The 14,182-nt window shown below is 33.5% G+C and overlaps 1 protein-coding gene across 2 annotated transcripts in view; it reads right to left on the reverse strand.

Annotated features, from left to right (window-relative positions):
• The window catches only part of LOC129972269 (myelin regulatory factor-like), a 217,788-nt gene that overhangs the window by 28,441 nt on the left and 175,165 nt on the right, over positions 1–14,182 (reverse strand). For both annotated transcript variants that reach the window (XM_056086336.1, XM_056086337.1), the window contains exons 2-10: positions 13,954–14,041; positions 10,557–10,721; positions 9,257–9,321; positions 6,522–6,688; positions 4,973–5,121; positions 4,752–4,891; positions 3,166–3,343; positions 688–883; positions 336–412 (exon numbers count right to left, since the gene is read on the reverse strand). In XM_056086336.1, the coding sequence (XP_055942311.1) occupies positions 336–412; positions 688–883; positions 3,166–3,343; positions 4,752–4,891; positions 4,973–5,121; positions 6,522–6,688; positions 9,257–9,321; positions 10,557–10,721; positions 13,954–14,041 (1,225 nt within the window). The remainder of the gene's footprint in view (positions 1–335; positions 413–687; positions 884–3,165; positions 3,344–4,751; positions 4,892–4,972; positions 5,122–6,521; positions 6,689–9,256; positions 9,322–10,556; positions 10,722–13,953; positions 14,042–14,182) is intronic.

Consider the following 14,182-nt stretch of genomic DNA (forward strand, 5'->3'; position numbering starts at 1 on the left):
AAAGTACGCGAGCTATCACCACTCTTTGTTTGAACAAGCTTATTGGGAAAAGGCTGAATCTGAAAGGAAACATGGAAAGGCTAAATTTTCACCCCATGATGTGTTATAAAATATTAAAACCCCCTCTGCATGATCAATAAAATCGAAAACATTTCATGGAATTCGAAATTTTAGAATTTCGTGCGAAATAAATTGAAATAATTAGAAGAAAGAAACAAACTTTCTATTAATAGTTTCCAGCTTCACGTTGCTGATTTATTTTTAGAAGTTTAAAATAAGATTAAGAAAAGAATTTAAAATTAAAAGATTGAGCACTATTTCAGAAAATTACTTACGGGACAGGGTGGAAAGGTCTTTTGCTTCTGTCGGACTGAGACTGCTCCACTTTTATTGTCTGTGTGGGCGATTCCATCTAAACGGAGAAACATCAGTGACATTACAAAACATATATCACATACGGTCCGATAAAGTACAGTCTAAATGAACATACAGTTTAAAATTCTTTAACGTTTTTTTTTTCTCAGCATTCTGAGATTCAAGGGTGCATGGCCTAACTCTTAAAAAAAATGGCTGGTACATTCGTTGAAAAGAAACATGTTTCTGTAATTTAACATATGTCTAGCTAAGCCATCTCCTCTGGCCCAGAGTTTCATTGTCACGATCTGAACAAAGGACAGGGTGTCTCACCTTGACTCCATGGAAGTTGAGTGAGAACTTCTCGATGGGTCGAGTGCCTTCTGGCGTCCTGACATAGTGGGCGTCCGCCACAGGCTGCACATGCACTGTCACTTGGAAGTGGTTCTTTTTCTGGCAAACGAAGGATTCATCGGCGTTGCTGTAGTTGAAGCCCTTGTCCGCGTCTACACGGAAGTTGGGGGAAGCTCTGCAAAACGAGAAGAGAAGAATTGTACATTGGATTGGATTACTAGAAAAGCAAATGCAGGCAGTTTGCCTGGGGACTTCATAAAGGTTCTAGATTCTACATTGCCTTAAGAGTTCCTATGAAATCTAATTTAGAATTTGGGAAATGGGAAAGAAAGATCCTGGAATCTGCATTGACTTAAGGGTCCCTATTATATTCGACCCTTATCACAGAAATTTACAAAGTAAGAGAGAAGATAAAGAAGTAATGAGTGAATCAAAGCAATAGCTGAATGAATGAATACAGAAAGATCATCAGTTATAAGGAGACAATCTCAATATATAAAAAAAAAACTGGAATTTCACTAAAGATGTATTTGATACGTATATTTAGATTTATTTCCCTTAATACAGCAAAACGCTGTCTGCTTTAATTACTGTCACAAATGGTAAACACTGATATTGTGATATTAGGTCTCGAAAACAACGCAATACATGACATACGCAATTTGAAAGCCTTCCCATCTCACATTTTGTATTATGACTATTCTGTTAAGTTAATGGAATCGACAATGAAAAAAAATGAACAACATTTTTTTAAATCAGAACATGGACATAGGCGAGTCAAAAATGCTATCTGACGCCTTCGTAAAATTTTTTGATAAAAGGTTATTTTGACGAAACGTTTTGGTAAACACTTCAGACATTTATGTGCATCCTGAGACTTGGCAGTGTTCACGTGGCAAATTTAGTTTGACTGATAACCAGTCATAAATAAGCCCCAGTAGTTATTACAAGTGGTGTCCGAATTGGAAATGCGTACGTTGATTTCTTTTTTATGGTCAAAAGGTATAGATGCTCTTAAAATGTATCGGCAGTTTTATGCAGTGCGTGGTAAGAATGCATTGCATACAACTGCCTGCCTACGTCAAACCATCCTGAGGTGAAGCAACATGTTTGAGAATAGACTTGCAGTTGTTGATGATACCGAATTCAATCAACTGTGACAAAATCTGGGGTTGGCTGCTCGCATCAGTGTTCTTCTTCTTCTTGTGTACAGCCGACCACCCCGCCATCACTGAACGAGGCAGTATTGACAGAATTTGTTGTGGCCGATTGCTGTCTTTAACAAAATCCATCCATATTACTGAAAAATTCTCCGAACTGGCATCCTCTTCGAAGCAGTTGGCCCTAAGCCACATGTGGTCAATCTCTAACGTTCCTCCTCACCCACCCACCCCTACATTTGCCATCCTGTTTTAAGAGCAACAGGTCAACACTTTGAGAAAACGTTCTCAAAATTCTCTGTTTTCCTCCAAATGTGCATCCCACAACGGAAGAAAGGCAAACAGTCGCGTCAGATTTGTTGGGCGGAATGCTTAGCAGAAGGCATTGAAAAATTGCGTCACGTTTCGACAAATGTTTAAACACTGGAGTCGAAAAGTAAATTTTGCCTGAAATTTTAAGTGCAATTAATTTTTTTATAAAATTCCCTGTTGATTTTTCCCAAGCAGTGCAACTAATTACTTTGTTTGGTATTCATGTTTTAAAAAAAAATTGGCTTATTGACATATCTATGCAGAGTGCTCCAAATTAAGATAAGTTTTATTTCTGAAAATCATTTAAGGAGCAAATAACAGAAAAAGTGGGAAAAGAAAATCACTGAAGTTGAATGATAACTTAAACTATTTAGCTAGCCTTCAACATTATGAAAACATGCACATTTCAGATATTTATTCCAGAGTACAAATATATTACAGAAAGGAGTGGATTATTCAATGAGACTCGCAGCACTTTTTTTCAGAAACTTAAAAAAAATTATGTTTCTTACTTATTAGCATACTGTGATTTCTTTGTAAACGAGTTTTTTCCAGGGGTGGGGGTGGGGAATTGACTGATAATTATATCCGTTTATTAATAAACGAGCGAAAAGTCGAAGAAAATTTGTTTAACATTATTTTTCACAAGGAAGTAATATTTTTGAATATTTATTCGTGGATATTTAGGAATCATAACTTAACAGATAATTATAAGGCTAGTGCCAACAAATTTATCATTGATTCCACAAATGTATTTTTTACTTTGTAATATATATTTATTTACTGTAATATATATTTATTTACTGTAATATATATTAATTATATGTAATATATATATATTTATAATATAATATAATTATTAAATCTATTGCTAAATTTTTCCCCAAACTATTGATATTAAAAGAAAAAAAAAACCCGAGAGTATGATTTGCGTTATTCTCAGTCTTAAGAGAATACAATTAAAAGATAAAGTAGTAAATTTTACATTTCTTTCATATCTCTGTCTAAAAGTTGAGCCCACGTGTTTGGTTGAAATGGCTGAAACCTGATACACTGGAAGTTGGAATCCACAAACAGTGCATTGGCTTCTGCGGCACTTAGTTCAAAGTTGTAATCGTCTTCACTAGATGGCAGCACAGTAGTTGGATCTGGTGATTGGATGCCTGTAAAAATCAGTAGTTAATTTGATTCTGAAACATTCACAGTAAAATAGGTATATAAATCAAATCTCATAAATAGAAAAATAAAAGGTAGTTTATTAAAACTGGAAATGACAGATAAAACTCAGAAATGAAATAAAGAATTTTCATATTAAATAAATCATTCAAACATCATGTAATTTCTTTTCCTTTCTTCATGAAGTTTCCATTTTAACACATTGCGCGCAATTATATATTCTTTTTTAATTCATTTGGATTGAAAACACTTCTATTTTTGAGCGAAAATAGTTAATTTCAAAAGCATTAACTGTTATTATAAGATGGCCGAACTCTTATTTTTTGTTATCTGTAAAGACAATGAATATTTGGCCCGGGAGGAATATTGTCTCCTTCCTCATAGTACTTTTGAAAAGAAAAGAATGATCCCAGGAATTTAATTTATACTTCTAAGATTTTCATGAGCAATTTTAAAGTTTTACTTTCTTATTTATTTATTTTTAAAATACTGACTTGATGTTTCATTACCTTATTTGTAACCTATCATTACAAAGCTTCATTTACGAACAAGAAATGTTAGGCTGCCATCTATTGGTGAATCTTTCCACCAATCATCTGCGCCAGAATTTTTTCTAATTTTTCTAATTTTCAGAATTTTTTTTTCTGTTCTTCTAATTAAACCACATCCTTCATTTTAAAAATAAAAATAAAAGGGCAAAAGATTAAAGCACGAGTTAATTCTTTCTTCTGAACTGTTCTTTCCTTACACATAAGGATGTATTTGTGCACGTATTATGATTCTTTTTTAAGGGAAAAACTATTCTTCGAACTGACAAAGGGATATTTTAAAAAGACTTACCCCCCCCCTTCTGCAAATAAGACAAAAAGTCCAATATTTAATGTATATATAGCTAGATGTTAACCAAGCCATTATAAATAATGAACCAGTAACTATTAGAATAATGAAAACGGTTGAAATTCCTCCCTTTGTTTCCTAAATTATTTTTTGTGAGATATATTACATATTCATCACGAGTACTAATTTTAAATTTTCCTCATACGTAATAGCTAAAAAACTACTCATTGGAAACTGTTGAAAGAAAAATCCCCAATAGAATAAAGATAACAATAACTTCATGGAGCTATATATAGTGGCTGGGAAAAGTTTACTTGTTTTTTTCGTTATCACCTTTATCTTTAACTTTAAATGATAAAAATATTTAAGCAATGTAGAAGTAAATATTTCTTTCTCATAGTTATTGACAAAAGTCGCGTTTTCTTTTACAAAGAGAGAAATGATCTTATGTGTGTTTTTGCCTGAGAAGGCTTTTTGTCCGTTATTTTTTGCTTGTTTAAACAACTTTTCCACCACGATCCAACAGCAGAATGCGTGGATTTAATCTCTCGTACTTACTGGGCTCAATTTTGACCTGCACGCCATTTCCGCTCTGGTGTGTCCTGGGGATCTTGGGAGATTCAGGTAGCTTTCTCTTTTTGTTGCTTGTCGTCGAAGAGACAGGATTTGAAATGTTTTCGTAAAGGAACTCCTCGCTTCTAAACGGACAATAAAAAATGTTAGATCAGTCTTCCTTCTATAAGGTACTAGAAGGAACCAAGAAAGTGAGCATCACTCACCCTGCGTACAGGTGTCCGAGGCCGGGTGTTATTAGTTGCTGCGGGATAGCGCTGGGGACGAACGAGGAGATCTGTGAGAGGCCGGACAAGGACGGTGGAGCTAGGACTGGCATCGAGGCAGAATGTGTGGAATGGACTGGACTCACAGGCTGAAATTTTAGGAACGAGTCGATTTTAGCTTTTGGTGGGCTGGTTTGCTATTAATTTTCATGTTTAGTTAAAGAGCTCAATGAACCCTTTTCACGCTGCTTGGATACATTCGAATTCAGCTAGAGCAGTCAACATTTAAAATTAAGAAATGAAAGAGTTAATTTTCATTAAAATATTAAGCAGAAGCTCTTAACATGGATTTAATTCCTTGACTGTTTTCCTTTTTTTTTTACTTACTTAATTAAAATGATACTATCGTCAAAAGTATACTTTCTTACTGATTCAATTAACAATTTTTTTATTCTGAATTTTATATAATTTTTTTAACCTAATTATAACATCATTATATGAAATAATTTCAGCTTGTAACTTTGAAAAGCGACAATTCGGTGCCCGTTTCACGATTAAAGGATAAAGATATGTGAAGTTTGTGAAAACTCCAATTAGATGGCTAACTTGATCTGTGTACTGCGAAGTCTGAATATATCAGAATTATAATTGATAAGTCATATTTCAGTGTAATGCAGTGAGAGGGGTAAAGTAGTTTTAAACAACAATATGATATTTTAAACGGTGTTTTATTCGACATCTTAAATGAACACCAACCTAAAGACAATTGTTCCATGCAATACTTTTGGGAGATTCGCTATACATGCGCTTTCATGGACTTTCCTATAATTATCATAATATTTATATTATATGAAGTTTAAATAGCTTAGTTTTATTGATGTACCGTTTTAAAGCAACACTAAGACTATTTTGGGACGGACTTCGTAATTTTTAACTGCAGTCAGATAACAAAGATGATACTTAAGCTGGTATCTCCTCTTCAAACTTCCACAGCCCTCCAGCAGGAGGTTATTTGACCTCGATGGATTCAACATGCACCAAACTAGTTTAAGCCCCGTTTCGACGGCCTGTTGCTTTTACGGATATGGTCGTAAATCTACCAACTGACCCATTGTTGGACCAACGCCGCATGTGGACGTTGGTCGTGAGATTTCCGCAAATTATCGGTAAAATGAAAAGACATCAAAGAATCCCAGAAAACTACAAGAGAGGGGAAAGAGGCCAAAAAGTGCCAGACTCAGGCGGGCACAGGTCGTCGGAACATAACTTAACAAAGACAACACTTGAACTGGCATCCCTTTCCAAACTTCCTCAGGCCTCCTGCAGAAGGTTATATGGCCTAGATGGATTTAACGAAAATGCTCCAAACTCGATTACAATGGAATAGGGTCTCGAATATGGAACCCTCCACAGACCTTATCACCAAGTCACTTACCAAAGACTTACGGCCTTTCCCTTTTAGTTGAAGGGCAACCAAAAAAGTAAGTTTCGTTAACTAAATTACTTCGCAGTTTGGTTTTTAAACGAGTTTAGGATGGAGCTTACGTACGTGATGTGGGGAGGTGGGGGATGTGGAGGATGAGATGGACACTTCGGCGTGCTTCTGTGGCAGACCGTAGTGGAGATAGTGATGCTTCAGGCTCTCCGCCATCTCCGAGGGCAGATGCTGCTGCGGCTGATGAAGCATATCGAGGGACGGACACTTCAGTTTCGGATCTGGAAAAGAAAGAGCCGAAATATTAATACCTTTATATATGCAAAAATAACTTTTAAATCCTAATTAATTTCCTTTTTTTTAAATCTTAAATGAATCAATATTACTTTATTCTTTCTCTAATTTCCTAATTCAAATCGCACCTTTTTATTTATATATTTATTTCTAACAAGTATTATAAAAAAGATTCTGACTTTGGAATTCTCACAAGAGAAAGGATATATTTTTCTAACGCCCACGGCATAGCTTCCAAAAATATCTGAGATTCCTTTTCCTGAATCGATGCTTATCGAAGAAATCCTTATCCCTCAGTTACAGCACCGAAGGCAAAATTTCTCACACTTTTTCTTTTTTTCTTTCTGTTGTGGTTCCTCATGTATAAATTATACTCATCGGTGAAATAAAATAAAGAAAAGTTGGAATTCTCAATTCAGCTTCTTTTCGGCCATTCATCCGCAAAACTATGTTACATACATTTAGCAAAGTAGTTTGTTGTTTGAAAAAAAAAAAAAAATAACATAGCGTGCGTGGAAGGGTCTATTCAGTTCCCGGAGTTAAATGTTGCATTGCGATATAAAATTCTATAAATATGAACAGGGGCTAACAGTTCTCGATTTTGTCTTTTGGTGGTCTACGATATTATTTGTTATTTTCTTACTGGATGGTTTGCCTTGTAGTGTCTCTCATTTTCCCATTTGGCTTCGACTGTCTGGATCTATCACACCAACACTGTTTGCTAATCATTAAATGCTCCAAGCTTAAATGGTTTATCAGTTGTGGTCTTTAACTACGCGAAGAGAAAGTGTTCACTCTCGTCATTGATTATTCAACCCAAATTCAAATGTGCACCAGCAGCTTCACTGTTCGGAAAGGAGGTGCCGACTTTACTAGATTCATTTCTCGGCCACTTTTTTGCTTGAATTGGGGATGATGGCGCTGGTAGGCTCATTGCTCAACAGCTTTGCTTTTTGGAAAAAATATCGTCTTTACTAGGTTCATTTCTTAACAGTTGTTGTGTTCATTTCTTATACAGAATGTTGAGTCTTTACCTGCATCCTTTCGAATAACACTGCAGTTTGGAAAAGATATAAAGTTTTTATTTGGTTCATTCCTCAACAGTTTTTGTTGCTTGGGCAGGTTGTGGCTGCTTTACTAAGCTCATTCTAATTCCTAACAGTTTTATAAATTAGAGAGGACATTCCGACCCTTCCCAACAGCTTTATTGCTTGGGGAAGAAGTGCCGTATTTGTCATACTCATTCCTTTATTTGAGGAGAAAGTACTGTCTTCACTAGTTCATTACATTGCAAATTTATTGTTAAGTGAAGAATAGATAATTTTGATGGCTGCTTTCTCCATTCGCTTTGCCGCTTGGAGAGCATTTGAAGGCTTTATTAGATTCCTTCTCCAACATCTTTAGGCAAAACATTTCATATTAGATGACTTGTTTTTAAATTATATATTTTTCCACATAGAATAGACAGAGTAAGCACCTTATTTATATGGTAAGTATTTATCATCAAGAACTTTAGAAGTGAACAACATTTTTGTGATAACGGTTTCGTTTATTGCCCTCACATTCGCTTCGAAATTTGACCAAGTAGTCAAAAAACGTTGAAAATATTAATTTTGTATACATTTCTTTTGCCAGCAATAGAAATAAAACTATATTACTATAATACCGAATTAAATTTTCTTTAAATGCATTAATAAAATTTATTTTTATTTTTATTTTTGCCATTGTATTTAATTCTTAACATTACAGTAATTGGAACATTAAAAGCAGTTCTTTCGTGATGCATCTCGTTTTTACTATAATCTATCATTCCGAGGATGGAAATGGCAGATACTTTGGATAAAAACTCAGCAGCGTCAATAAGAACGCCTCCACCATTTTCAATTTAGCTCAATATCAGTGTCTGCCAAACAGATTCATGAGGAGAGTGAAGGCCTGTTTTTTTGTTTCTCATCGATTTAACTTGGGATGTGTACTTTTAATTAATAATTCATTAGAATGTAAATAAAAAAATTCCACAAATTAATTTGGTACAAACAATTACGTCCCCAATTGGTTCCATTGAGCATTTCAAAATGCAGAATATAAATATGACGTGAAAATTTCTACTATAACTAAGCAGGCTCATTTATGAATCAAACTGCTTTAAAACACTTTTATTTCACTCATTTCGTGCTCTTAAAGATGATATTTTATAATCGATTTTTCAGTGACTTTACACAGCTTGAAGTTAAATTTAATTTGAATTTATATACATGTGGGGCCATCTGGCAAGAAGTTTGAAAAAGAACAAGGTTAAAAAGCGAAACAAGTTAAAAAAAAATTCCACTGTTTTTAGTATTCTAATGGAAGCTTGTGTTTAGTTAAATTTGAAATTAGAAAACAAATTATTATTTCAGAAACGGAGGCTTGCCGATTATGTTTTGATTGGATCAAAAGTACAAGACATTTTAGAACTGCAGTAGTGCAATTTTAAAAGCAATGTACGGTGCATCAGAACAAGAAAGATTTATATAGAAAAGCAGCCAAATGCATGTTGGCGAGCGATGTTTCACCTTCATTCGGAGGAGAAAAAGGTGGCTCTGATCCGGAATCCGGCGGACTGTCCGGCAGGTGATGTCTGAAAGAGAAAATGAGAAAATTGAATAAATCATAAACAAAACAAAAAACAAACAAACTGTACTGGTAAATCTGCTTTTCACGAATGCGAAACTTAATAAAAAAAACAGATCTAATTTTGCACTAAATTATATATTTTATGCCTAGGATTTCAAACTTTTTAATGGACACAGATAAGATTTCTTCATTAAAAATAACTGTGTCTTTTTATTTTAACATTATTTTTCTTTTTTCGTATGCGAAATTTGCCTTGAGCCTTGAGCTAGACGGATGAAATTTAGTATGGAGTTTCTAACCAAATTTGTACCGGTCTATCAAATTTTCTATTGAAATAAATAAATAAAAATAAAAAAAATATATAAAAAAAATAATGAAATCAGAAACAGTGATATTTTAACCGAAAACGAGCTATTTAGTTTATTTTTACAATAAAATTCTCCAATATAATATTTGATACGTTTTTAATAACTCCTAACCTACTCAGCCGTAGTTTGTTTATTTTTGGCATTTCTGCTGAAAAAAGCATGAAAATTACATTTGTTTCCAGCGCATTTGGATGAACTAATTTACAAATGCAATATCTAAACGAATTTTCTAAAGAATGAACATTTCAACGTGATTGATTCACGGAAAACATGATATCTCAAAATCAATTCAATAAAATTTCATGAAATTTGGTATGCATGTATCCAAAACCTTTGAGGGTATGATAGACCACGGATTTTAAGGTAGCTTCATTTAGACATGTTTTATAGATACTTTAAGTTAAAAAAAAATAGATACATTTTGACAAAAATTCATTAACGACCACTTCAAATGCTCATAAATTTTTTATTTATTAAAATAATATTCATCGTGAGGTCTGTTACACTTTATGTAGTTTGAGTACAAATAGGTGGAAGAAAAATTAAATATTTCCGTTATCTTTTAACTTACTTCGTTTTTCAAAAAATTGAAAATTTTGCTAAATTTTCATTAAATAAACATTTTTTTCAAAAACAAAAGACAACCAGTGTATTTTTTTTTATTCTAATAGAGGCCTTTCAAGTCTATTTTACCTATTTGTTACAGTAAAACTGTTTATATATTATTTTTTAAAAATTAGTCTCCGAACCTAGTCGGAAACCTCGAGAGAGAGAGAGAGAGAGAGAAAGAGGTAAATAAACAAGAGAAAAATGAAATCTTAGTTCTAGAATTTATTTTTTTGCATAAACGAAATCGGACAATCGCACTCACGGTTTGTTGAAGGAGGAGGTGACGTCACTTGCACGAAAGTTTTTGTGAGGGGCGTGCGGCTCCTTGACCATCCCCGGTTGACCGTTGCGTGAAAAGGGAGGGGTCTTCTCCTCGCTGCCGCTCAGTTTCAGGTCGCTGGAGGTGACCAGGGCATCATGAAAGTAACTGGAAAAAATATGTAGATTTATTTATTATGAGTAGTGCCGGATTATTAAATAGGCAGCTGCCTAGGAAGTCGCCAAACCCTCTAGATTTTTTTTTGTGTTTTTTTGAGAATTGAGCTTTTATTAAATGATAAAGGCTGTGATAACCAGGACATCATAAAAGTAACAGGGAAAAAAAAATAAAAAAACCCGAAGATTTATTTATTACCAACAGTGCCGGATTATTAAGAAGGTAGCTGCCTAGGGGGTCCCTAAACCCTTTAGATTTTTCCCCCGTTATTTTAAGAGTTGTTTAAATTGTGCTTTTATTAAACAATGTTATTATGTGCTGTGCACTCAAACTTATTCAAATTAAATATTGTGGAATATGATTCTATTAGCATTCCTAATTAACTATCATCTGTACGTTTTCAGTTATTTCCTTATTTTAAAATGCGTGGAGCTTTATAATAATAATAAAAAAATTGGATCTTTTTATTAAATATGTATTATTTAGATTGTTTGAAAAAAAGTTTTGTCATTTTTTTTTTTTTTTTTTTTTACTATTTTTTCTAAATTGACTTTTAAATTTCATTTGTGAATTTTGTTATATGTGATAAGCTGAAACCAATTGTATCTGTAGCTAAGCATTTTGCTATTTCAGTATGTTAAAATTTACTACTTAAAAAAAGGCTAAATTAAAATTGATAAAAAGTGTTAGATTTTGAAAGTTTGGCGAAGATAGTGGAGCCTACGATTTGTATTGCCTAAATTCTCCTGGACCTGATTAAATTCTCGCCTTCGAAATAATCTTTAAGCCATGCAATCTTCAAAAATTTTGATCGAGAGATGCTATTTGGAATGCTCTAAATGTTGGCAGGGCCGGCCAAATCTTCTAGTGGGGTCCACTGGACAGCGAAGCATTCGAGTATCAAAATCTTTTTCTTTCGTTGACTATGTCTATATGAGATCAAATATTAAGATTATTTGAAATTTTAATTGCACAGGGAACTTTCAAGAGAATTGATTTTGACGTTGTATAAAAATATTTAAATTCATAATTATATAAAGCATTAAAACTCTACCTGAATTCTCTAGTATTTTACTAGAACTGTTAAGTCAGTCGACCAGCTAAAAAAAAAAAAGTTTTTTTTCCCCCTCAATTTTAATTCATAAATTTTTATAATGAATTTTCTCCAATGGCGTACAATCTTTATATGCAACCAGCTTTTTTCGGCAACATTAAATCCATTTTCGAAATAGTAATGTTCTCACCTCACATGGCAAGATAAAAAAAAGGAAAAAAGAAAAAGAGTCATGCTATAATTGAATTTGAAGACATAGAAAACTAAGAGCCCTAAAAATAATATTCTGAAATTTAAATGATACTTGATTTTAATTTTATTATGTTCGAGTATGTTACTTGCATAAATGACAAAAAAAAAAAAAAAAAAATCGAAATTTGATTGTTTTAAAAACAACGCATTAAAATTTTTGAGTCCTCTACAAAGCGGAGGTTGGACCTGAGGCTTTCGCCTAATTTGCCTATTTCATAATCCGACATCGGATGTCAGGAAAAGAGGTTGAAGTGGGACAAGGAATCGGGAATCTGGACATGCAAACCCAACGAGATGGATGGTTACTTCATCATTAAAATAAACAATTATATGCCAATTAAAGATATTCAAAGGAAATGCAGCCCTGAACTATTTTCATTCATAACAATGTGTTTACAGTATTCAGTGTCCGATAGAAAACTTTTCTGAGTTCAATTTTTAAGAAATAAGTTTAATTATTTTTAAAGCTTTTATGGCATTAAATTATCTGTAAGTAAAAGAAAATGATATTCTTATTTTTTGCTGCATGAATTGTTCAGATGAACAGCAGAATGTTATGTTAAAGAAAGAACAATCTTTTGCTCTTAACTAAATGCAATATTCCACATTTTCACTTATTGAAGATGCAATATTGATTCACCAATGTTTCACAATATCTAGACGTTATTACCGATTATAAATCCCAAATGAAGAAACCATATTTCATTACTGAACCAAGCCGATCTAAGATTCTATGATGACTGAGCATAAATTCTGTCACTTGTTGAATCGGTCACACCCCCTTCAAATCATTAAGGTACATCAGAATTTCCATCGGTAATATGAGTGAATTGAAGAATCATCAGCATTTTCATTTGAAATTGCTTTGTATTACAATTTGCTCTGTATTTATATTGCTTTGAATCCTCTTATTTAAAAATGCGTAACTACAATCTTAAAATCTCTTCTATATCTTTTATACTTTTAACGATCCCCGGGGAGAGGGGCACCTCGAATATAAAGATGAGAAGCTTCTGGTGGTTGGCTCTCACCGTCCTGGTGGGTACAGATATGATGTGGGGTCTGCTACTTCCTGCTGATGATAGGACATATCTCCAACAGAAGTGGGGAGGGCTCTTAGATCTTAACCTTAGATTCAATCTTAGATCCCACCAATGCTGCAGCGATGATCAGAATATTAAGCTATGATTTACAATTGTGCATTGATTCATATTATCAAGAGAGCATAGCGGTGGGTGGATAAAGGTGAGGTGTTGTAAAGACCCCGAGAATGCCGTTGAACCATAGAGTCAAACATTAGAGCATTTTTGCCAATTTTTAAAGTGAGTGTGCAAAAAATTAATACCATGCTCAAAGTAGATTAAGTTTTATTTACTCTTTCTAAACCAATGATAAAGACTAAGAACAAAAAATTGCACATTGTGCTACTTATCCTTAGTACTTTACTCTTTAAGAAACTAACATTTTAGAGTTTGAATAATTAATTTTAAATAATTTCCTAATTTATCAATGAAGTTATTTGCTTCACACACCTCTGATAGCTACTCAAAAAGCTCTTTTAATTCTTTCATCACTGACCAGCTGCGATTTCTATGCAGTTTCTGTTTCAAGTAGGGATTAGGAGGTAAAATGAGTTATCCCAGCTTTTCACCCTGCACCTCTCGTCTGAAACAGAAAGTGGCATGCCAATATAGAAGTTGCACAGCCAACTGGACCTGCTTTTTAGTGTAAGAGCTTATTAAGAAATTGTTCCATTCAGTAATAAACGTCTTTAGTTTAATTACAAATTTAAGCACTGAATTAAATACTTTTATTACTTTTCCTGGATTCTTTTAATTTATTTCAAGTGATTAACGCCGCATTCGTAGGATAAGTATTGAATAGCTAAAATTGATAAAACACGCAGCCCGTACTTACATATTGCTTTCATTGTCGTCGTTGATGTATTCTTCCAGTTGACTGAAATCAAATGCTTCACTATCTATAGCGCCGAGGTCACCGCGTCCTGAAAAGGAAGAAGATTCTATTAGGGAAATATTGACTTAGTTATAATATATACTGTTAGGGAAATAGTTATAACAGATTATACAATTAATAGATTACACAATAGTTATAATAGATTACACAATTAGATTTTTACTCACAC

The sequence above is a fragment of the Argiope bruennichi genome, chromosome 6 (assembly GCF_947563725.1).
Source record: "Argiope bruennichi chromosome 6, qqArgBrue1.1, whole genome shotgun sequence".
Lineage (NCBI taxonomy): Eukaryota > Metazoa > Arthropoda > Arachnida > Araneae > Araneidae > Argiope > Argiope bruennichi.